Raw genomic sequence first — 25663 nt, forward strand, 5'->3', positions numbered from 1 at the left:
AGCCTCTGTTTCCTCCTTCTGCCCCTCTCCTCAAAATCGGCTTGCCCTTTCCCCCAGCCTCTGGTCCCCCTCCCTGCCCCCCAACACACGCTTACCAGGTTCTAGCCCTGTTCTAACCTGGGGCACTGAGCATGAGCCCAGCCCATGTAGCATCTGTGCGCTGCTGTGGGGCCAGGCTGGGGCTGTGCTCAGTGACTCAGGGTGCAGAGTGAATGGAGCCTGCCAGCATGGAGCAAAAGCAAGAGGGGAAGGGAGAATGGCAGGTGGGGAGGTGGAGGCTGCATTGCGGGGGTGGAGATTGGGGAAAGAGGTTGGCATGGGGAGATGGCTGATATAGTCAGCAGAGTGGGAGGGGTGGAGGGGATAGGCAGTTGTGTGGCTACAGACCCAACCCTGTGTAGGAGGGGCTGGATCTTGAGCCACATCAGCTGCCAGTCCCCTTGTATTCGATTCTAAGATGAGGTGCTTTTTTTTTTTTTTTTTTTTTTGCATGTTAAATTGTAGGGGAAACCTCATCTTGGAATCAAGTAAGTATGGTAGGCCTCATGCAGATCAGAACCAATCAGTGGGATCAGGCATAGGGTTTTATATTGGTGTACTTCAGCATCTGTGGACCCTCCCAGGCCTGTTCGGCAAGGCAAGTAGTTAAAATCACTGCACTGGGTTCTAGAAAAGAATGTCTTGAGTCAGGGAATTATTTTGCTACCTAATTCAGCTTGCTTGTAGACTGATTAGTTGTTCCTTTTGCCCTACTGTCCAGTAATTTAAACTGCAAAGATATGTAGTAGAACCCAGATTTTTCCAATCGGGATAGTTCATAACCTGTTTAATTTTCGGCAGGTTGTTGAATTAAGAATGAGCCACTCGGCTGATTGCTTCGGTGTTTACTTCAAGGGATGCTGCTTTTCCACTCAGCTGGAGCTCATCAGTGGTCCTGTACAGCTGATTGGAGAAGCAGCAACCTTTGAAATACATTTCTCAGCAAACAGCTAGGGTATGTCAATGGTCCTTTGCAGCTGTTTGCTGTGGCTCTGAATGTCCCTGGATACTTGACAAACCCTCATCTTGACAGTGAGGTTAGGAACTTATCCCAGCAAAATATCCATGGTTATGTGTATCCATAACCACAAGGAGGCTATCTTTTAGTGGCACCAAAGAATTTTGCTCACTATGTCCTTGTGTAAAGCCCAGCTATAGCATCCAGGTTAGAGTTCTGTAAACTACTCCCTCAGTGATTTTTGCCTAGGAGTTGCAGGCTGGACAGGTCATTTATGTCAAGATTTATGTCTAGGGATCTACTCAGATTGCAGTTTTTGCAGAAGCTACGCAAAACAACGGCTTCTGCGAACACCGTGAAAAATGGCGATTTCCGTGATTTTTGTGTGGAATCACCAGGAAAAAAAACTTACTAAAAATAAAATGCTGGCTCCGGCCTCACAGCTTGCCAGTAGTTGAAGGGAGGGGGAAGCTCCTGGCACAAAGGGGAGCAGCCAAGATAGCAGCCGCCCCTTCATCCCTCTGTCTCTGACTGGCTGAGAGGGCTGCATTTTGCGCAGCCCATCCCTCTCTGCTAATCAGTGGTGAGGGGCGGGGTCAGATGAAGGACAGTCATCTTTGCCAATCAGCAACAAGGGGCAGGGCCACCAGGGCCCCTTAGCCAATCAGCAGCCGGGGAGGGGTGCTCACTGAAAAGACTGAGAAAATGGCATTCAGCATTCATTCTTTAAAGTGAATTGGGGGTAACATTAGATCATTCAGAGGCTTCCATATGAAATAAAATATTATGTTTTAATACTGGTATAATGTAAATGGAATTGAATTATGTAAGTTGAATAGAAGCTATTGCCTGCTGAATCAAGATGAGTTGATCACCACACAGTATAGGGGAAGAAGGAATAGTGAAATGAGTTGGATCATATATAGTTCTTAACCTAAATATCTATTTATATCTGTTGTTAGTATTGTAATATGTCCAGAAATCTTGTATGATACCTATACATTCTTGAATCAGTCTGGACAGTCCAAAGTCCACTACTGAGGAAGTCCACCTGCAGCCTGTGTCTAGTTCTACAAATTCAGTAAGTTCTTCCTTAAATGTTTTCTTGGTTGCGCCTTTGGAATGGTTCTCCTCTTGGTACTCTCATCAACATCCCAGCCGAGAATGACCTTGGTCTGGCATATTTAGGCTCCAGTCCTTTCCTAACACTAGAAGACTGGGTAGAAGACTGCTTAGGTTTTCCCCCATGGGGCAGTTCATTATGTCAGATTTTGCTTCTCACTGTTCCTTCAGTGTATGTCATTGAGATAAAACAAAAATAATCCATCAGTAGGGTTTTTGTTTGTTTGTTTTTTAACATCCTGGTTTGTGTTGAATAGTGAAGTCATGGTGGTGAAAGTGCTAGGGATCACCTGGTTATCCTGGAATTTTGAATCTTTGTTTTCTGTCTTAGACCTTTTTGGACAATGAGTCTTCCATGCAAGTAGTGTATTAATAGCTTTCAACTGGCCATTTTATGATCATAAATTCCTTTTTGATATGGAATATTCAGTTTCTTGTGGAAACAGCTTCTTGCTCATACATGTCACTAGGTGTTGTACCTGAGCCTTTTCTTGCAAAACCTGCTCACTGGTCAGCCCCAGACACTTGACTTGCACTACAAATTTAGCTGAACAGTTTGGCTCTCAAGTCTTGGATGTTCACATAACTTTTTCTTCCGTACCCAGAAGGCCTATTCACATTTGTCTCTTCAGATCTCTTATATTGTTATTGTGAGGGTGTTACATAAGGGTGTATGTATATACATTAATTTTTGTTTAGCTCTGTTAGATAGTAAAGGGTTGTGTCTTCAGCAATCTTGTCTGAACATAAACCTCTGAACTTGGAGTTACATGCCAAACATACAAAAACATTTCTTCCTTTGTTTTCTAGATCCAAGTAAACAGCCCCATATTATACTTTGTTAGACCATCTCCATGCTGTCAGGAGGTTGTTCTTCACTGGGGTTTAAGTGTTTTGTCAAAGCTCTGCTCCTTCATCTTCCATGAATTCCGAGCTAACTAGCAGACCATCTGAGTGCACAATTCTCAGACATAGTTTATATATTACAAGCTTCTTTTAGCATAGCCATATTAGCTAAAAGTGTCAAAAGATAGCCTGTAGCTTTTAGATATGTTGGCAGAACCACTGGATTGGATGCAGCTCTACTGGTAGAAGAAAACTTTGTCTTGTACAGACATTGAGTTTCTACTGAGAGAATGGCTGTTATTCTGATCGAAACCAAAAGTATGCAGGCTTTTTCTCCTGGAGCAAAAATGGCCACTCCAGATAAAAATAACCTGACAACAACCAGGTAGAAATTGCTCCTGGGCAAGTTTATCTCAGGAGACTGAACAGGTCTACACTTTCCCCTAGCTTAACGCCTCCTGGGAATGAGGAAGAGTGGAGCTAGGGGGAAAGGTTTCTCTACCTTCCAGAGACTGGGATCACTCTGGTCTGGAAGTGGCATGGGGGGGATCTCAGGCCATCCCAGACTGGGGGGATGGGAGGGGGAAAGAGAGGAACAGCCATCAGTTGCTTTCTTCTTGCTTTTCACACCAGAGTTCCTGGTGTAAGAAGCAGGCAGAGACTTTGACTTGCTGCTCGCTCTGCTTGGCTACTGAAGCAGCATTGTTCCCTGCCTGCTAGGGGGGAAGGGGGTGCAATTTAGAGCCAGTGGTGGTGGGAGCCAGTCTCAGGGAGACTTTCCCCAAGCTCAGCTCCCAGCCCAGTCAGCTTCCCCTTGACCTTCTTACTGCTTACCTGACAACCACAAATGGCCAGGCAACACCCTAGTGTTGCAGAACTTTTTTCAAGTTTGTGTGTCTGTTAATCATCCTATTTGCCACAAACTAAGTGTTTTCCTCTAGTTGGACACAGAGACTAATATGTCTTTCTGTTGGTCTTATACTTAGGGCTCTGAGGAAACTAAGGAAAGACGTTGGATTGATTATACTGATAGCCTTGGCCTGGACAACCAGTCAGTTCTGGTATTTGGGTCTGATGGATCTCTACTTGCAGCCTATGATCATTTTGTCTGTTCTGCCCAGAATAGTTTTGCAGATCAGTAGTATGATTCTGAACACAGAACCAGAATCGTTTACATGTGGAAGCTTGGATGCTGGCTGGCTGACAGCTATAAAACATTATAGAGGCTCTGAACATTTTATTCTAGAAATTTTGATTGGGGAAAATCCCCCCCATTCCTCCCAATCTAGACTGACGTATAAAGTTAAATGGAAGAGTTTTTTTTTTTATTTAGGCATCTTGGCAGCATCTTGCACACCCATTTCTACAATACTAGGCTGTTTTTTAGCATTGTAGCACTATAACCTTTCTTTGTGCACTGTGGGCACGTCTACCCATGCATTTGATCTGGGATCAATTTACTTGCGAATAAACTCGCAAGTAAATGCTCCCAGGCAGGTGTCTACACATGTAGGGAAGCGGGAGCAGATTTGCTGCTAGTGGCAGCAAACTGCTTCTGCTTCCTGGGGCCCTGCAATGGGCCCCTGCTGCCACCTAGGGGGAGCTCTAGGCTCCCCCTAGGTGCTAGTCCAGGGGCTGGCAGGGAGCACGGGCCAGGAAACAGCTGTCTCCTGGCCTGGGCTGGGACATTACATCCTGTCCTCAGGGGGCTGCCTACTGCCTGGGTGGGGACAATGTCCCCTTGCCCTGTAAACAAATTAGTAAATTTTCTAGTAAACAAATTTACTAGCTGGACGCAGCTGTGTCGACTGTTGTAAAGGTGAAACTGGCATGGGAACCTTGAAACAGGGTGTCAGTTTATAAATGTTGTAAATGCCATTTGTCGTAAGTCAGTCATACATCAAGGACTGCCTGTATAAAACCTTTTCTTTTTAAAATCAATAAATTGATTCATCAACAGCTCTGGAGAGCTATTAAATTGTAATATCCATAATTGTAAAAACATAAACACAAGAGAGCAGAATTTGCTGCTGATGTTCTAGGGATTATTTTGTGCCAAGGCTGTCTTTCAAGTTGGGAACAAGTAGATGCAGCACAGGTTTCATTCATTCAGTCATTCATTCATGCATTTATTTTACAGGTTTACATTTGAGATATTTCTAAAAGTGTTTTCACTGTATTTTTTTAATATATCATGGGACCTAGTCTCCACCTCAGGGCTTGCTAGTACCTATGTTGGGTTATATATTACAAAATAGCTTAAAAAAATATAGGTAAAACAAAAAGTAGCAAGATTAATTAATATTAGGGGTGCACTGATAAAGATTTTTTTTGGCCGATACTGATGGCCAATTATTAACTAGCCATATCAGCCAATACTGATCTGATTGACGATATGCAGCCCAGCAACGTGGAGAGCAGCATCCAGCTGGTAAGTCTGTGGGGGTGGGAGGGCAGATCAAGGCCCCCAAGGTGAGGGAGGGAGTGGGGCTGGGGCAGGTGCTGCCTGGGTGGGGTGTGGAGCAGAGCCACCCCAAAATTTGCCAGAGCCCCTGCTCCCAGTGCCACCACCTGCCTGCCCTGAGCCCCAGCCCAGCCTCCACGCTGTGAGGAGGCTGACAGAATACCTGGCCCTGAGCCTGCAGCAGGCAGCCTGCCCTCGCCCCGCACACAAATGCTATACTGGCCAAAAAAGTCAATTACTGATAATGTCAATTTTCCTTTTATTGGTGCTGGTAGTCTTTGGACCAATATATCGGTGCACTTCTAGTTAATATAACTTTCTGTGCAATATCAAGTCAATTTTGGGGGCAGGGATTTTTTTGGTCTGTGTTTGTTGTATTACCGAGAAAGTCCTGTTCTGTCATTGATACTCCAAGTTGCTGTCTCAATACAAATAGGGGAAAAAATTGTCTATTTCATGCTTATTTTTGATACGTCTTAAAAATTATTAAAGGAAAAGATTGTAGTAATTTTCATTGGGATTTCTTTAACATACATCATTTAAATAAGAATTGTAATATTCTTAAGGCACTAAGAATATGTACTAACAGTGATTGACTATAGAAAAATTCTCATGAAAAATCTTTTTTTCCTAATTTTTATGTATTCCTAAACTTATGCCGTATATATGATTATATTTTCATTGCTTTATTGAACAGTTTACCTAAGGTTCCAAGTATTCCAGAATTCTGCAGCTATGGTATTTGTCTTTGAATATACTCTTTCCTACCAAATTGTGCTCCTGAATCTAAGCTTTTTGTTTTGATCCTGGTCTCAGAGATAACGTTAACATTCTGAACAGCTTACAAACAATGAAATGACCTCTGCAAGAATGCCTGACACAACTCTTAAGACTTAAGAGGTGTTAACTAATAAACTCCTTCATTTAACTCAGAGCTGTGTGGATTCTGTGATTTCATGGCTGTGGAGTTTGGTGTTTTTGTCAAGATCTTACCAGGCTCAGTATTTGGTCTACAGAATTTACCAAGTTTTTGGAACAAGCCACCTAATTTTTTTTTTTTTGTCTCTTGCCCTGCAGTTGCCTCTTGTAGCCCAGTTTTTTCCCCAGAGGGGGAGTTAATTGAGTTAGAGTGATTTGCTTCCTGTACTGTATGATAGAATGGGCAATGTGGGTCACTAAGTCGAAGTTAGTTAAATGAAGTCAATGGTGAGAGTTAGAAATGTGGACTTCAGAAAAGTACAGTAGCTGAGGCTCTCCAAGATGAGCTGCTAATGCTGAATGTAAGCTCTCCCTTTTTCTGGCATACTTAAGGACAAGGTGTTTGATTTAAGTGTCCTGGCCAGTATCACAAGAATAGGAACTTCTGAGCGAGTACGTGGTTGGAAATCGTAGTAAAAATTCTAATTTTTTAAAATAAGTACCAACACATTATACTTCTGTATTGTCAATTATGAGTCATAGATAAGAGTGTAGGAGGATGGGAGTTGTTAAGGGAAAGAGGTCTTTTCACTCTTCACTGTACGCTACCATAGATCATATCAGCAGAGACACTAGAGGTCTCATAAATTAAGCATGCAGGACATGGAGCTATTCCCTCATGCCCATGGAGCTCCTGGGAGGCCAGGGAATTTGCCAGCACAGCCTGGTGCGAAATTCAGGGCTACAGGGCCATGTTGGGCATGGCTGTCACTGGTTGGGTGGCATGTAAAGACTGTGCCAACAGAGTGCCCGTCACCCTACTGCTGCCAGGTCTGGCTCTGGCCTTCAGGGATCCCTGCAGTCCAGATCTGGCATGAGGGGTGTGGTGAGTTTGATATCCCTGATACAAGTGATGGCACCCCAGATCCCAGAAATGCCTTCAGTACCCCACAAGTCTCCTTAGAAATAAGAAATGGGGAACCCTGTTTTCATCTTCTTTCCTACTGATGCTGAACTAGTGGTAGTACTAAACTGGATATCATTATGGGCAGTCTGCTGCTTGATTAGCAACTAATTTATGGTTTGGAGGAAGCTAAAGTTGTATTGTAGAAATTTGTAGAAATAATTTAGTGAGGATTGAATAAACAAATGGTTTTCAAGAATTGAGATCTTGTCATTGTAGAGTGTATTCACTTTTTTGCCACAGCATGCACACAGGCTCTGAATTAACACCATATTTAAAATAGTCTCTAAGAATTGTAATTGTTTAAATGTTTTGGCAACTTAAAATTCTTATGTTTTTCCAAGGTGTTGTGTATCAGCAAAATTAAAAAATATACCCTTTAGGTATCTTTCTTGACATAGTTATAGTTTTTAAAATGTTACATTGTGCAAGTGTAGCCATAATAATACACAGTATGAGAGACTATTTTAGGACAAGCTTTCAGTATCATCTTGTTTAAATAAATGTCATCTTTTGTTGGTTTAGTGTTCACAATTGAAGACTTATTTGTTAGGGAATTTTAGAAGAAAAATATCCAGATAATTTCTTTTTTTCCTTTAAATATTTCCCGTGAGTTCAACATTACGGGACAGCCAGTAGAATTAGCATTTCCACAACTGGACCCCATTTTGCTAACCAACATATCCATTAAACCTGCTTTGAACTTGGTTGTAAAATCATTAGAACTCTCCAGTGCTCTTTTACAGAATTGTAGAAAATAAGTAGGGATGGGATGTTGAGAGCTTATTTAGCATTCTAATACGAGGTGGACAATGCTTTGATGTGGGTGGGGTATTGAGGGAGAGAGGCAGAGTGACCCACTTGAGTGGGCACTAGGACCTGGCCTCCTCCACCACTTTTTTCCCTGTGGTCCAGCTGCAGCTCAGGATGGGCAGAGCTTCCCTCTGCCAAAACCCCTGGTGCCTGACTGGTGTGGCACAGGGTGAGTTCTCTATCCTCTGTCGAGGCCCAGGCCACCTGACTCCAGGTGGCACAGGCAGAGCTCCCCCTGCCACCAAATGCCATTGAAGCCAAGGCTTCACGGGCTGGGCTGTAGGTTGCTGACCCATGTTCTAGCCTATTGCGCTATCTCAAGACAAGATTAACTCTACTTAAATATAGGGGTGCTTACTGGTGTTCATGCCACTTCAAATAAATCAGCTATAAAACCAGCAGATTTTTTCTTTGTTTCTGGTATAAATATGAAGCGAGAGTCTGGAAATCAAAGTTCTTTCCTGCTCATCATATCATAATGTGTGACCTCTGGCAAGCAAGGAACCATCAGCTCTCATCTAGTTTAATCTTAATTTTTTAGTTCACTACGCCACTCTCTGGAGCTGTGTAAGTAATTAATATTTTGGTTTGCTGGCCAAACTGACATCAGGGGAGGGGGCTCAGGTTGACTTGAAAATTTTTTCTCCAGTTTTTTTCAGAAAAAAAATATTTTGAATATTTTGGATTATTTTTCCCCTCCATGTTTTAGGTAAATGTAAGAAAAAATTGAAATTAAAATAATTTCAAAGAATACATTTTAAACGTTCTGTTCCAACACGTTGAAACAAAGTACCAGACCTTTTGAAAAAAAAATTTCCAGCAAAATTTGTACACAAATTTGTGAATAGCTTTGATTTGACCCAGTGCTGTATTTTTATCAGATAACCATTTGAAACATTTTTTCCCAGCCATAATTATACTTGTCTCTATCTTCCAGATTTTACTGTGACTGCAACATTTTCCCTAATTTTTAAAATATTCTTTGTCCTTTGCAGCTGTATAAAAACTCAAGGGATCAGGGAGAACGGAAAGTTAAGCAAACTTTCCAGAAGGTTCTATTCAATGCATAAAATAAAGTGAAGGACCAGAAAACTCTGTTTTCCTTCAGTCTTTGTTTAATTACAACAGATTTCAATGGTAGTTGTAACAGTAGGAGGTAAACAGTTTTTCAAACAAATTATTTTTAAGTTGATTATGTGCTTTCAATATACCTTTGTGCTGCACCTTTCCATATTATTCCCCACTTGCAGTTTCTTTACTTTTTTGAACTCTAAGGTTGTGTGCAAAGTATTAATTTATCCAGTGTTGTTTACTTTGTAGGCTAAGAGAAAGGATGTCAACTGATGCAAATATCATGGGCATGAATGCTATATTAAAATGTTATATTGTTTTCCTAGGAGGAGAGACTTCAGCATGCAAACCTTCATCTGTTCGGCTTGCACCGTCATTTTCATTCCATGCTGCTGGCCTTCAGATGGCTGGACAAATGTCCCATTCACATCAGCAGTACAGTGATCGTCGGCAGCAGAACATAAATGACCAACAGGTTTCTGCCTTAACTTATGCTGACCAGATTCAACAACCTCTAACCAACCAGGTTTGTATTATCAAGAAAGATGCTTTCTATGTTTGAATTGCACGCTTTTTCCTTAAATATTTTGAATGCATAACCCATGAGGCATTTTTGAAGAGTAGAAACAATGATCAGCAAGGTTAACACCTGATAAGCGATCTGATCTTTATCTGATCAACATTTGTTTTTGGTGGGGGGTTTTTTTTTTTAATTCAGAAAGTTTGCTGTATTCCGAGAACTCATAAAGAGCAAACTTTGAAAGGAAGAATTCTGTTTTGACTATTTTAATCACAGAAATAGAGTTAAAAGTAATGAGATAGGAATTTTTGTCTACCAAGGATGAGTCTGAGGACAGTCTTGCTACATGTACATTTAAGTTAAAATTTGATTGCTTTACATTTTTTTTTTAAGGAGAGATTGTTTGGAGAATTTTGTTAGTAATTTTGGATTGTAAAGTAGTTGTAGAATTTTTTGGTGCAAATATCCTAATTTAAGACACTAGAACAAACCTGGGCTATCACCAGAACTTTTACCAGTGGTCCTCTGCCCTGTCAGTATTGGGCATTTTTTGCAGATGGTGGTTCCCATCTTGGATAGGTGATGTGGGTATACTGCAGGAACATGAAGAGTAAAGGTGGTTGCCCCATGGCTGACAGGATCAGTTTGCCTCCCTTTGCTACCTTTAGAATGCTAACATTTCCCCACTTTTCCCTGAATAGCCTTCCTCTCAGATTCTCCTCTTATCTCACAGGAAAGCAGATTACTTTCTTTAGAAACTTGGCCCAGCAGCTACTCTGTGCATATATGTCTAAGAATTCTGGTTCTTAACCTTTTAAGGCAGAGCTGAAAAACACCATATAGGCTAAAGAAGTGGTCCAACTGAAGAGAAGGGAACAGTGTCACTTCTCCTTTGTCCCTATCATCTTGGATGCACTACACTACAGTTGTGAGAGTCTTTACTCACATATAATTTACTTTAAAAGTAAGTGAAGAGGGAATGAACTGCACAATAGGAAGGATAGAGACTGTGAGGATGCTCAGGATCAGTCCCCAAGAAATATACGATTCTTAGACTTAGGATAAGGTGCCAATAGAAAAAAAGGGTTGCTGAGATCTTTCAGAGGAATCTATAAGTGAATGCAGGCCTCTCAAGAGTGACATAGTGGGTGATCCTAACTGTCAGAGAATATGCTTTCCCTTTTGAAAAAGAATGAGTTTAAAGGCGTGTGGAGTTCACAACCTACCTCTAGAAGGAGCATTGTAGGGGGAAAATATTTATAAGTCATCATTTGATTGGATTTGGTGCTTTTTTATGTTCTCTAATGTTAAGAGAAGGATAGATGTCAAATGCCACCCTTTTGGGATCTACTGTACTTTTTATGATAGATATGACATACAGCATACAACTGCCTTAAAAACCCAGATGGTCTCTATAGCAGCAAAGAGAGATTCCTGTAGAGTGAAGCAGTTATCAGCTGTATAGATAAATGATCATGGCCAACCTTGTTGAAGAGTCATAGATTTCATAGACATTAGGGCTGGAAGGGATCTCGGAAGATCATCGAGTCCAGCTCCCTGTCCAAAGGGCAGGAAATCAGCTGGAGTCATAGGATCCCAGCAAGATAAGCATCCAATTTTCTCTTGAAGGTATTCAGTGTAGGTGCTCGAACCACCTCCGACGGCAGGCTATTCCAGACCTTGGGGGCTCGAACAGTAAAGAAATTCTTCCTTATGTCCAGCTTGAAACAGTCTTGCAGTAGTTTATAACTGTTTGACCTCGTCATCCCTTGGGGTGCTCTGGTGAACAAATGTTCCCCCAGATACTGGTGGTCACCCCCGATAAACTTATAGGTGGCCATCGGATCAGCCCTGAGCCTGAGCTTTTCCAGGCTAAAGAGCCCCATAGCTCTCAGCCCGTTGTCATAAGGTCTGTTTTCCTGACCTCTGATCATGCGCATGGCTCTTCTCTGGACTCTCTCAAGCTTCTCCACATCCTTTTTGAATTGTGGGGCCCAGAACTGGACGCAGTACTCCAGCTGCGGCCTCACCAAGGCCGAGTACAAGGGGAGAATGACGTCCCAGGATTTGCTTGAGAAGCGTCTATGGATGCAAGCCAGCGTTTTGGTTGCTTTACTAGCCGCAGCATTGCATTGAAGGCTCATGTTCATCTTGTGGTTAATGATGACCCCCAAGTCTCTTTCTTCCGTAGTACTAGCCAGAGTAGCACTGCCGAGCCTATAGGGATGCTGCAGGCTTTTCCTCCCAAGGTAGAGAACCTTCCATTTTTCAGTGTTAAACACTATCAGGTTCTCGTCCGCCCATTTCCTGAGCCTGTCCAGGTCAGTGTGGATCGCCCTCCTGTCTTCAGGTGTGGGTGCCCCAAAGTTTGGTGTCATCGGCGAACTTGACCAGTCCGCTTCTGACTCCAATGTCCACGTCATTAATGAAGATGTTGAACAATATGGGTCCAAGGACAGAGTCTTGGGGGACCCCACTGGTCACAGGGCACCATGATGATTGACTTCCGTCAGTTACCACCCTCTGGGTCCGACCACGGAGCCAATTTCCCAGCCAGCGGATCGTGGTGGACCCAAGGCCACAATTGGCCAGTTTTGCCAAAAGGTGATCGTGGGATACCAGATTGAAGGCTTTTTTGAAGTCAAGCTATGTGACATCAATCTCTTCTGCCTTGTCCAGGTGATAGGTCACCTGGCTGTAAAAGGAAATGAGACTGGTCAAGTAAGACCTACCTGCAACAAACCCATGCTGGCTATCCCTCAGGATGTTGGCCAGTCCATTAAGGATGGCCTCTTTAATAAATTTTTCTAAGATCTTCTCTGGGATAGAGGTCAGGCTGATGGGCCTATAGTTAGCTGGATCCACTTTCCTCCCTTTCTTGAAGATAGGTACCACATTGGCTTTTTTCCAGTCTTTGAGCACTACACCAGAGTGCTAGGAGTTCTCAGAGATCCATGCCAGAGGCTGGGCTATGATGCTCGCCAGCTCCTTGAGTACCCTGGGGCGTAGATTGTCAGGGCCAGGTGACTTGAAGGTATCCAGCCTCTCAAGGTGTTCCTTTACGAAGTCAGCATTGATGGAGGGCAAGGGATCTCCCTCACCCGGACCTCCCTGATCTGTAGTGGGCATGGACATCCCATGGGACTGATGAAAGACTAACGCAAATTACCCATTTAATAGGTTGGCTTTTTCCTGGGCATCAGTTGTCAGTTGTTCCATTTGTCAGTCCTGCTTGGCAGATTGCTCCAGAAGCTAAAGACCTCTTTTTTCCACAAATGAAACCTAGGCTTCCTGCAATACAGTAATATTTGTCTTGATCTAATGAGCTTTTGCCTCTATAAATCTACCCCTATCCACTAGGGAAAATATTGCCTTTATCCCTTTAAAGAGTCCTGGCAAATTCCAATTTATTTCGTACCCGCAGAAGAATGTTTGGAGCCCTAGGAGTCGATCTGAAAGTATATTGCTACTTGCTCAGTGGATATCCTATACCATGTTGTTGCACACAGCAGCCTTAGGTTTTTAAGAAGAATCCTATTTCATCAGATTTTTCATTTGGTCATCTTATTCTATCACGAGAAAGCAGCAGCATGTACAAGACTTCAGATGACTTGCAGAATCTGTAGAAGATACCAGCAATTATACCAGCAATTATTCTGGTTTCCTCAGACTAGTGAGAATGGAGGGCTTCGTTGATCTGCCTCACATTTCCCAATAGTGGTGGCCTGTACAGAATACTACATCTGATGAAAACTTCCTTAATTTTGAATTCCTAAGAAGATGCAGAGCAAAATTACAGGATTAGTCTGTCAGTTTGAGAGTGCTGCTGTGCTCCTTATGACTTTGAATCCATGTCCCAAATTAGCATGACATCAGTGATTTCTTTGTTACACAATATCAGGGCACTTACAGAATCTCAGGCTGGTCTACTACAGGCACTAGGTATGCACAGCATTTGGGATGAATTTTATATGAGTCAAGATGGAGTACCAGAGTAGACTCTGATCTGTAAACTCAAGATGGAATCATTGACCAAAGGAAGAAGAATTCCTTCCTGTCTTCATGTCAACAGCTGGTTTGTGTAAGTACCTAGCTTTGCATTAAAGCTGACAACGATGTAATTCAGAGTACATGTCTGAAGCTGTACTGCCACTTGCCAACCCTGTGGATAGTGCTCTCCTTGAATTATCTAAAAGTGCTTTAATCCATGGTTGCTTGCTTAGATGGTCTGCTGTACCCACATCTGTAGGAGTATGACAGTCATTCCCACTTTGAAGTCAAGAAGCAAGATCCAGTAAAGAAGTTCAGGATGTACTATCAACTTTGTCAGCAATCAAGGTGGCTAAAAGTGGGGTTTTTTTTCTGGATATCAGAAATCTGAAAAGTGTCTCTCTGGGTTGTCTCTGATAATTAACTCCATTAAAGGTGCTAGCTCATTAAGTTTTGAAAAAGTTGGTGTCGCTCTGTGGGAATAGTCCACAAAGAAGAGAGGTGGAGCCAGTAGCACCCAAATGAAGGCAGAAGAGTTCATTTTGCTCCAGTAGTGTACTGTTGAATTCCACAGCTCTCTTCTGATTCTCCCCCTTTCTCTCTAATCACTCCTTCAGCCTTTCTTGGAATCATCATCCTTTTCCAACTTCCTATTGGAGATTCCACAAGGCACTGTCCTTGGTCCCTTTCTCTTCTCCTTTTGCATTTTTATTTCTGGTTTATCTGATCTGCAAACAAAAAATTAACTAATATCTTAAACTGATGATTTCCTTCTGTCAAAACAAAAATCTGAGCCTCTCTCTTTATCCCCTCATTGATGTTTAGCTGTCAGCTCAAGCTCAGTTTTCATAAAACAGAGCAGTTAATCTCCTTTCTCACTCAAAGCCCTTTGCAGTACTTCCTTTTTGGCTCGCTCTGAACACCACCATAATTTTGGTTGTCATGTGCGACCATAACCTGGATGCTGTCTTTCACTTGGACCTTTATTTAGACTGAGCTAATCTTACAGATGTTTTCTGTGTAACATATCTAAGGTAATGGCCTTTCTTATTCATGTGCACAGCTTAAACTCCCATCTGTGGTCTCATTTTGCCTTTATTACAACTGCTTTCTCTCTGGCCCTGATAAATATATTTTTGCTTTTTCTGCATCTATTATAAATGCTTGTGAAGATTATTTCCTATGCTGTCGCTTTAGCAATGTACCAACATCTTCTGTGTCTCCATTGGCACCCTTTTGTCTATCTTTTGAAACCATCTACTTGTCTTTAACCCCCTGGATCCCTTCATGGTGTATCTCTCCACTGCCTATTATCTCTCATTCACTGCCAAGATTAAAATCTGATTGGCTCAGGATGCCAGTTTCTCTTGTTTTATACTAGCATTTTTTTTAAAACTTGTCTGTAAAGCTAACTTGCTCTGCTCTCCTCTAAAACACTTCTCAAAATCTCCTTTCCTATGATGCTTAAAAATAGAACTTGATGACTAATAGGTATCTGGTAGATAGAATTCCTTTGCAGTCATGGTGACCAATTTTACCTCTTTGTTTCTTGTACTTCCCTGTCTGTTTTTATGGCCATCTGTTGTCTCTTACCTTCTTCTTGGTTTGTAAGCTCTTTGTACCAAAGACCTCTTTCGGTCTTGTGTTTGTAAATGGTCTATGGGCTTTCTGGTTCATAGGCACTATAGTAAAATTAAAATAAATAACCACAAACTTTACCAAGCCTGTCTGTGTCCTACAGCAGCAGGTACTGGGCTGCTTACAGATGTTTAAAAAAATCCAAAAATACACGCTTTACTGGAAGAGTCAGCATGTTAGTTTGACCCAGCTCTGCAGTGTCTGTATAGATCAGGTGCTTCAACAGGGCTTTTTGGCACTTTCATCTAATAGCTAATTCAATCGGTTATTAGATAAAAGTGCCAAAAAAGCCCCACTGAACTGCTTGATCTATTCAGGTGCTGGGTGAGCCAGGTTCAGCTAATGCAATGCTTCTTTTGGGCATATGTTAGGCTTGGTGCAGGAGCTCATTGAGTTTGAAGGAAAGTGCCTTTTTATTTATTTTTATAAATGCCTGTAAGCATCCATAATTTCCTGGAGAATAGACATTCTGATCCTTCAGTAGGCCGTTGGTTCACACATTACTACTGGTAAACTAGGATTCTGAGCACATATTTCCCTGGATTTCCACACACATTAATAGTGGTCGGTATCAGACCATATGCCCTGGTTGTATTTGGTACTATCAGTCCTTGTAGAGGATCGCATGCGCTGAGGACAGGGTCTCTGTGCTTTCATAGTTCAGTTACATGTTCAGTAATACTCTTTTGCAGCCCTTCACTCCTGTGAAAGTTTCTTTGCTTTTTTTATTCATTAGCTGTATTTGTAAACAGCATGAGAGTCTTGAGATATTTGTCTTGCTTGAAACCATTGGATGCTTAGTTTTGTAGACTCCGTCCTCCATCTGCTGGCCAGATTACAGCACTGCACTGCACCAGTAGCTACTGTTCAAGTTCACTGCTTTAGCTGGCAGGTTTTTCTGCTGCTGAGAGAGCCTTTTCTCAACACTCAAATATTTCATCTTTTGAATGAACCCAATTCTTCTTAATTTTAGTGGGGGAAGAAAAATTATCATGAATTTGCTAGACTGCAAACTGAGGATTTTATCTAACTCTAGTTTTGTTAAAAATAAAGTTCAGGAAAGAAACTGGAGCTTTTTGGGTCCTCAGATTATTAGGAAAATATATATTTAAAATAGCTCTGTATAAAGTACACAAATACTTTACTAATACATTCTCATATACCGCCAGATATAGTGGGATGAATTGGGGAAATCTTTGTTTCAAATGTTGTGATATTACACTGTCTTATATTACCCAGCACATTAGAAGCTGCTTAGATCCAAGAAGCTGACTCTGGTTTTCATTTAGACTTACAGTGCTACAAGCAAACAATTCAGAATTTACAAATTGCCCATTGTCATGTAGTGACCTGCCTGAGGTGTGAATTTCTCTCAGAGCTCTCATCATTTGTTCTATATCTGGCTGGGTAGTATAAGACAGTCCCCTCTCTGTGTCACCAGACTTCTTAGGTAATTCCTTTAAAAATCTCTTAAGTTTCCTCTCCATCTATCAAGACCATTCTGAGACAAGGTTGGTCCTTCTAATGATGTCAGATAAAAATTGGAAACTGTCATTGTTTCAAACGTTTCCCATATAGATTAAACAGGTAATCCTGTATTACCTGCTAGTGTTAGTCATCTTTTTAATAGGATAGTCGTATTGCCCAAAACTTGTTTCAGAAATGTATGTATCATAAGAAGTCGATAAAATAAAAACAAGGAGCTGGATTTGTCTAGGATGGAGGCTGTGGTGCGACTTCCACATAACATGATAGAATTGATGTTCAGCAGAGTCCCAAGACCAAGAGGTCAGATTGAGGACCATTAATTTTTTCTCTTTGTTACAAGTATAGTTTTTTTTATTTTCATATCAGACAAAGATATGAAACAGTTGTTTAACAGAGACCACCTTTACTGCAATTAGAGATTTTTGGAATTCTGATGTGGTCCTGCAGTCTGTATGTAATTAATCTTGTAGCTAACTAATATTGTTGATTATGGAGTGTCCATCTTCCTCACAATTATACCAATCATCCTTACAGCCATTGTTTCAATCAGAAAGCCAAATGATGTAGTGGCACTTTTTGTAATAGTTCCATACTTCCCTTTTTTGAGTAGAAGATTGTCTTGATGCCCTCACCAGTCCCTGTCCTGAGTGAGAAAAGGACCAGAAATTTCACTTAAACCCAACCATGTTTTTCATTTCCTACTTTCTGATATGGCCTTTTAAAATGTTTTACAGTTTTAGTATGAGTACAGATTTAAAGTATTAACTGTATTGATCTCTAGAATTGTGTAAAAGTCTGTATTTTCTTAAATGGATCACAAAGGAGAACTAAAACATTCAAGTTTGGAAGAGTAGGGGAAAATGTATTAACCCAATATGTAGTAGTAAATACAGAAGTTAAAATTGGGATTATTGTAAATCGAAAATAATTATTAAAAAAGCCCCTTAAAGATTCATGTATAAAGAACAGAAGGTCAATACATTCAGGTTTGTTTCACAAATAGTTTTCTTGTGCAGTTCTATACATCACACTTTTATTACATTAGTAGAAATAGGAAAAGGTCCTGCAGTACATAAATAATATCAGAAGATAACTTAGCTCATGTCTGTCTTACAGATTTCTCTTGGCAGAGCCATATCAGCTAGGGGCGTGGGAAAATCACACCACATAGCCAGTGTAACTGTGTTTGCCAAACCTCTGCTATGGACTCAGCTCTGTTAGAGAACTTTGGATAGTCAGAGGAAGCTGACGTGAGCTCAGCAAGAAAAAACACCTTTTTCCTGAAAGCAGAGCTGTGTCCACATTTGCTACCATAGCACGAGCAGTGCAGTTAGTGGCAGCTGCCCTCATCGAGCAGATGTAGCCTTAATGTGGCATCAGTGAAGAACTAGTTTACAAACTTCTAGACAATGAAATGATGTCATCAATTTGATGACATCAAATGTCACATCAATGACAATGATGAAAAGCACCTGCTACTAAATTAGGCTTTTAAATTTATCTAGATAATCTGTAACAGGGGCTGGTAGCTGATATTTTGATGTCCTTATATCAGGATTGGATAACTTTCTGGAATATTTGCTGTAACCAAAGACAAATAAATTACCAGACTTGATTTAGAGGTCAATGTGTGTGATTTAATGGCATGAAATATGCAGATAATGAGCTCAGAAGAACCAGTTGTCCCTTTAGCTGTTGAAATCTATAAATCTATTCAATAAGTCTTTTAAAAAAGTAGATTTTTAGTCAGAGCGATAAAAATATAAAATCCTTTCATTGTACACCTAGTCAAATCAAAACAATGCCATATGTAGCCAGAATCTTTACAGTTCCTTAATAAATTGTGCATCTCATAAAGCATCAAAATCTCTCTGTCTGTTAGAACATACATTTTGTAGGGTAAGTACCATAAATACAAGTCATAAATATTCTGTAACAAAGCATAGTTGTCATTTTCTGAACCAGCAGAGTACAACGCCTCATATGCCTAAGGGCTTTTTGACAGTTGAATGCTTATCTATTCCATCTTTTATCAAACCCAATAAGACTAAAATGTCATCAACTGTAGAATTAGACCACACAATCTTTCAAGTTGCTCTGGATCAGTTCTGAAATGAAAACAGATCAATTTATTTTACATAGTTGGGACTCTTAGATTTGCTACCTATTTATTTACTTCCATCCTATTCTAAGTTATTACTATATATTGATTCTCAGCAGTAGATTTGTATGCTAATTGATGATCGGTTTATAAGGAGTTGAAAATTTAATCCCTTTACTTGTGATTTAAATTCCTTAGTGGCACCACCTGCTGCGAGTATGACAGCTCCCTATAACCTAAATTAGGATGATGAAGATGGAAAAGTATTGTTTACTGACAAGTGTCATTGAAATGAAAATACTTACCTTGTACTTTTAAATGTTTTGGTAGTTGTGTTTCAGTGTTCAGTTTTCATGGGACTGCAGTGTTGTCTTCTGGCCACCAGATAGAGACTGGAGCCTGCAAAGGAAGGCTTTTGGTTTTTTTTTCAGTAGAGCAGCCTTTGAGGCTAAAGGAAGGCAGAATTACTATAATACACAACAGTATATGCTTAAGAATGTAGCTAAGACTTTTTAAATATAGGCTTTGGAGGGAAAAGAAGATAGTAAGTTTCCCTCCTTGTCAGTCTTCCTCTTCCCCAACTTTTTCTTCCCCCCTCCCTTTTTAGAATGTAGCTAAAAAGCTTATATATACAGGTCAAATCATGACTTCAGTAATGTTAGCAGTCCTACTAATCTTCAGTGAGGCTGTATAACTATAGCTGAAAGCATATTTTAATTCGCAAAGTGAGAAAGGGGTAAAATTTAACTTGCAAAATCTTAAATGGTTGGGGACTTACGAGAAGGAAAGAAATGAGCTTAATTTTCTCAGGTTGCCTTTCTGGTAGGATAAGCTGGGTGTTATAGCTGTTGATGTTTTTCCACAAAGCATGGTAGTTAGAGCACTTCTCTAGGGTGGTAGTGACCTGGGTTAGGTTCCCTCCTCTGCCTGAGGAGATCCCAACCCAGATCACCTAGGAGAATACTCTAAACTGGTATTCTGGGGTGGGCTGTTTGATCTCACCTGTTGATGTGATTCCAATTAGTGAAGCAGACCATGTGATCTGTTCAGAAAGAGAAGACAGTGAGAATGACTCAATAGACTGGTTGGTTGACACACCACAGAGGTCAAATCCCTGTTTTCATCCAGACAGGCCACCTCCCCACCCCCTTGACAAGATGAAAAGCTGAATCCTTCTGTGACAATTCAACATTTTTTTTTGTTTGGCCACCCAACTGGAAATCATCTATTTGCACAGCCCTATTTGCAAGTAATTTTAAAAATTACTACATTAAGTGGAGGAGATGGGGGGCAAGCGTGAGAAATAATTCTCCTCCTTTCTCCAGGTCTCTCTTTCAGTTTGTTTCACAATTTGATAGTTAACCAGTTTCTCTGCTTTACTGATGCTGTGTGCTTTTCTCTAAACTCTGCAAGATGTGCTTTCAGTAACAGCTAAACTGAAACTTGAGCAGGCAGCAAAGTAGAGTATACATAGAAGAGAGAGAGATGAGCTGTTCCTGAAGATGTTTGTTGATGTCCCTTCTTGACCCACTCAACATACTTCTCCTAATCATGAACTGGAAGCAGGAGAACTTCTGTTTCCTTAAAAACGTAAAGGAATTGTGTTGACTGTTGTTTAAAGTGTATTTTATTGAAACTTTTAAACAAGTCAGTTTTAATATATAAAAATAGGTGGCATTTCAGTATTTTAAAAACATACATGATGCTTTAGATTTGTCTGTAATAGATCTGGTTACACCTAGATACTGCAGAACATAGGCATTCCAGCTTTTCTTTTGTAATATTAAAACTAATACATTTTCAAGTATAGTGACTATGCAGTTCCAAAATCACACATGTGGCATTTAGTATTTAAATACTTATTTCTGTATCCACTGTATTTTTATTTTTGTTTTTAAATATATTTGTGTTTTTTTGTGTGTGGTGACTTAGAGGACCCTGGAGGGAGGTAATGGAGAGAAGGCAGTAAGTAAGAGATTTGAATGGTTGATTTTGTGCCAAAACTTTTTGAGAATATTGAACCTATTAGTAGTTCCTTTTATCTAAACACTTATTTTTATAAATACTAGACGTTAAAAATGTTTTTATGCATCAGTTAAAGGCAGAGCTGATAGGACTAGTCGCTCGCTTTTTGAGGGGAATGCAATAGGATAGTGTAGTTACTGTTTAGTTGAAAGTGCTGGGGTTTTTTTTGTCTAAGATGATGCCTGATACTTTCATGTTACAGAGGCGGATGCCCCAAACTTTCCGTGATCCAGCTTCGGCTCCTTTGAGGAAACTCTCCGTTGATTTGATCAAAACATACAAACACATTAATGAGGTACATAATAGGCCCTTTCCCCCAGTTAAATTTTTATTTCATGTAGTGTTATTTTGCTATAATTACAATGCGTATTGTTACCAGACTATTTAAAATGTTTGTTACTATGTGAATTTTGTATAAATTGCAGTGGATCTAGATGCATTTCTTTTACTGAAATGTTGTATTGGCATTATCTTATAATCTCTGACTTCACTTGAACTTCAAGAAAAAAGGCTAGATAAAAGCCAAATGAGAAAAAGGGAAGATGAAAATTTATATCTGTATAAATCGCTGTGTGTAAAAGTAAATAAATGGTCTATGTCATTTTTTGTTTTACTAGCGCATGTGCGCACACGCGCACTGATTTCTGTAATTTTGGATGGGAGATTACAGTATACAGTTAGTTTCCGAGGTGCCACTCTTCCCTACCTTCTGCCTGAGCAGCACGTCTCGGCTTCTGTGGATCATCTTTAAAATTTTATTAATTTCTTTATACTTTAGAAAAATTGTGCTAGTGTTCCTGTGCATGCGCGCTCTCTCTCTCTCTCTCCCCCCTCGCTCTCAAAAAAGGCAAGGTTATAATGCCAGGAAGTAGTATTTCCTGTTGGCTGCCTGTTGTGATTAGAGGATAAAACAAATGGCCACTGCAGCAGTCACTGGTTTAATTTTGGGGTTCTGTATGGTAACTACTTCCTGTTGATGCTCCAGAACTGTGAAAACAAAAGCTGTCTAATGGTCTGTGCTTGGACTGGGGAGCCCAGAACTACTTTGCTTTTGACTTGTTTGGTGGCTTTAAGATACTTAATTTCTTCACCTTTGTTTCTTTGTCTGCTAAATGTATGTACATAACTACTTGGCTTTTTAGCAGAGCACTTTGGGAAATGTAAAGTGCTATATGTATGTGCCAGGTATTTCCATATCTTTGAATCATTATCATAATGTGCATAATACTGTATTTCTAGGTAACAGTTAGCAATATGAATTGATTATATAGTTTCTCCCAACTTTAATATTACTCTTAAGATTATTGTTTCTTTAAAAAAAAAACAAACCACAGGAAAAATGATGGGTATTCTGTTTTAATTTGTAAATTTGATAGCACTTTTGTCTATGAGTTCTATTGTTTTCCCAGTAAATTAGTAATCTTCTCGGGTTTTTCAATGTAAAAGTCTTCTATGCAGCAAAACGAGAAGGAAATACTATATTTTATCATATATAAGTCACAATTTCCCCCCTAAACCAGCTGGGGAAGTTGGGGTACATGTTATATGTAAGGAAAAGAACTCTCCAGGCATCCAGAAATTTGGTGAGGGTAGGGAGTGCAGCACACAGAAAGTAGAGTAGTGGCAGATCTGGGAGCCAAGGCAATTAATGTCGCCACCACTCTTTTCTCCTCTCCCCCACCAAATTTCTAGGCTTTTGGGGAGCCCCCTTCCCCAACCACATAGGGGGGCCTACCCAGCACAAAGCCCCAGACACCACACATTACTCTAGAGCTAGTGCTCAGGTTCAGACCCAGCCCAAAGTCCAAGTACTGGCATGCTGGATTGGGCTGTGGCATGCCACATGGGCCCAGCACCAATGTGTCAGATTGGGTTCTGGCATATGGCCCCCAGCCTCTAAGGGTTTTTTTTTTTTTTTGCCTTCTTGGGTCCTTCCAAAAGTAGGGTGTGTGTTTATATTTGGGGCCATGTTATATGTCAGAAAATACAATATTTCTAGAAGAGAAGTAGTGTAAAACCATGAAGTTGGAATTGGAACAGGTGTACTATGTGAAACTATTTTGATCAGATTTCAAATTGATGTTCCTGTAACCAAGTATTTTCCTCACCCACAGGTTTACTATGCAAAAAAGAAGCGGCGGCACCAACAGGGCCAAGGAGATGATTCCAGTCACAAAAAAGAGCGGAAAGTTTACAATGATGGCTACGATGATGACAATTATGACTATATCGTGAAAAATGGGGAAAAGTGGATGGACCGTTATGAAATTGACTCTTTAATAGGCAAAGGTTCCTTTGGACAGGTAATGGAAGTTAGCCACTGTGGATAAAAATCAATGATTTTTTAAACACCTGGATTTTTTATTTAAATTAGATTTTTTTGTTGTTAAGATGCTTTAAAGAAACCCTATATAAGGATATGTTACAGCTCAAAGATATCATTGTACAATAAGGACTATAACTTTTAATTATATACTATTTGACACAATATATTCATGTAACTTTTTTAGAAAAGTTTTATAACTAGGTCACAACAGGCCACAGACTATATTAGGGGCCCAAGTTTATGGGGTTCCCAGAGGCTTCTCTCTTAGTAAAGATTAAAGAAAACCACCTTACCCAATGGGACTCAGTGCTCAGTCTAGAAAATCTCATTAAGCATCTCTGTGATGCTTCGTTTCAGTTCTCCAACTGTGGATTTATCTCTCCGGAGGTAACACCCTTGTTAACAGCAGTATATGGAGATGAGAGATCACAGACCTGATTACCTACCCATCAGCCCTCTTTTCTCTCTGCAAGTTTGTGTACACAGAGTCAAACCCTCACCTCCCTCTAGAAAAGCAAAGTTTCAAGAAGTTACATGAATAAAGGATTGTTGGGGGTGAAGTAGATCTGGACAAGGAGCAGGAGTCTGAAGATAAATTCAAGGAGGGAGGGGCAGTAGAAACAAAAGAGAAAGATTTTGAGCAGACTGTTCCAGAAGTCTTGAGGGATAAAGCTTCTGAGTATAGCTTTTCCATTGTTTTGAGATCTAGTGAGGGAATGATATGATAGAAGGGAAAACCTATCATGGCAGCAGGTTTATAAGGCCATGAAAGAGACCGTTTGGGAATATTTTAATGAAGGTTATATCAAACAACAAGAATGCTTTTTGTAGAAAACAGTGATTAAATTGAGGCTTTCTGACCAGTGATTTAAATTATGATTTAAATTGATTTGATTTAAATCAAATCCACCCTGATGTTAGCTAAAAATTTTCAACTCATTTTGAGTTTATAAGTAACGTCTAGTTACTATCTAGCCTGCATCTCTGTTTCATGGGAGATTCACTTCATTATTTTTAAACCCTTCCAATACAGTAATTTTGAATAAACATTCTTTTTGGTTTTTTTCACCATTATTAAACATGAAATTTGAATTTATTCAAGCATGCATGTCAGTAATTGATTTTGAGAGTTAATCAAATTCTTTAACTTGCATTTGATATCAATCCGTAAGTTTTGTTGCCTTGTGTTGTAGAAACTTTAAACTTAAATTTATCTGTGGTCAAGACATAAGTGCACGGTATGATGGGTTATGTAGTAAATATGTAACATCACAATATAAGGCTTGGAAAGGGGAGGTTGAGCACAAAATATTTCTGAATCTTGAGCATTTTCTTGAAAAAAGATTTTTACTCTGTTAGGTTTTTTTAATTCGCTTTGCTGATTTGATACTTTTACTTTAGTAAAGACAATTGTTTGGTCTAGCTTCTCAGAGAAGTCTGAATTCTATTTTGTGATATGTTTATCATGAAAATTAATGTCACACACATCACCTGTGGCTTCATTGTAGGATTAAATAAGACATGAAAATCCTCAAGTGCTTTCTGAAAAATGAGTCTCATGAATAAATATGTTAAATCCATAATTTGAAACTTCCTTGATTTTGAAGATCTCTCTAAATAACTGTTAATGGGAAACATAGGGACTTGAATAACTAAAGTAGAGTTATGTTATTTAGTGTGCGTGTCTTTTTTTCTTCTCTTTTTCATAGGTTGTAAAAGCTTATGATCGTGTGGAACAGGAGTGGGTGGCTATTAAAATTATAAAGAATAAGAAGGCTTTCTTAAATCAAGCCCAGATTGAAGTGCGACTTCTTGAGCTTATGAACAAACATGACACTGAAATGAAATACTATATAGGTATTTAAAAATTATTCTTAAGTAATGAATTATAAATACCTGAGAATTGGGTTGCAGAGCCTAGGACCTTGCAACTAGTTTTTATATTGAATTTGTGTATTTAGTTTTACAGTGGTGGTCAGTTTAAAACAGTTAGCCTGTCCGTTGGTGCAAATTAATCTAACATTGCCTGCTTTTGCTAGACGTGCACTAAAAAGGAATAACAGCTCTCATTACCTTTCGAGTTAGAGCCAAACGTTGCACAGCTCTTAAACTTAGCCTTCTAGGAGGACATGGCTGAGATAATCTGTTATTCTCAGTGAATAACAGATAGTGAGAGTTCTGCAGTGGGTTCTGACAACCTGTGACTTCCTTTCTCATTTCACTTTCCTTCATGCATCATGGAAACTGCTTGGGTCATGGTCAGGAATTGTTTCTGTATTCTCCAAGCTCCCCATCTACTTCCTGTTGTATCCAGTGGACTTGTATCCAATGCTGGGACTTGTCAGATGTTTCCTTTGGATACCTGAACTTCTCAGATTGA

The 25663-nt window shown here is 40.0% G+C and overlaps 1 protein-coding gene across 5 annotated transcripts in view; it reads left to right on the plus strand.

The window, feature by feature from the left end:
- Positions 1-25663, plus strand: part of DYRK1A (dual specificity tyrosine phosphorylation regulated kinase 1A) — a 132439-nt gene that overhangs the window by 91209 nt on the left and 15567 nt on the right. For all 5 annotated transcript variants that reach the window (XM_059720740.1, XM_059720739.1, XM_014599150.3 and 2 more), the window contains 4 exons: positions 9522-9721; positions 21160-21252; positions 23072-23260; positions 24993-25140. In XM_059720740.1, coding sequence (XP_059576723.1) covers positions 9522-9721; positions 21160-21252; positions 23072-23260; positions 24993-25140 — 630 coding nt within the window. The remainder of the gene's footprint in view (positions 1-9521; positions 9722-21159; positions 21253-23071; positions 23261-24992; positions 25141-25663) is intronic.

The sequence above is a fragment of the Alligator mississippiensis genome, chromosome 1 (genome assembly GCF_030867095.1).
Source record: "Alligator mississippiensis isolate rAllMis1 chromosome 1, rAllMis1, whole genome shotgun sequence".
Lineage (NCBI taxonomy): Eukaryota > Metazoa > Chordata > Crocodylia > Alligatoridae > Alligator > Alligator mississippiensis.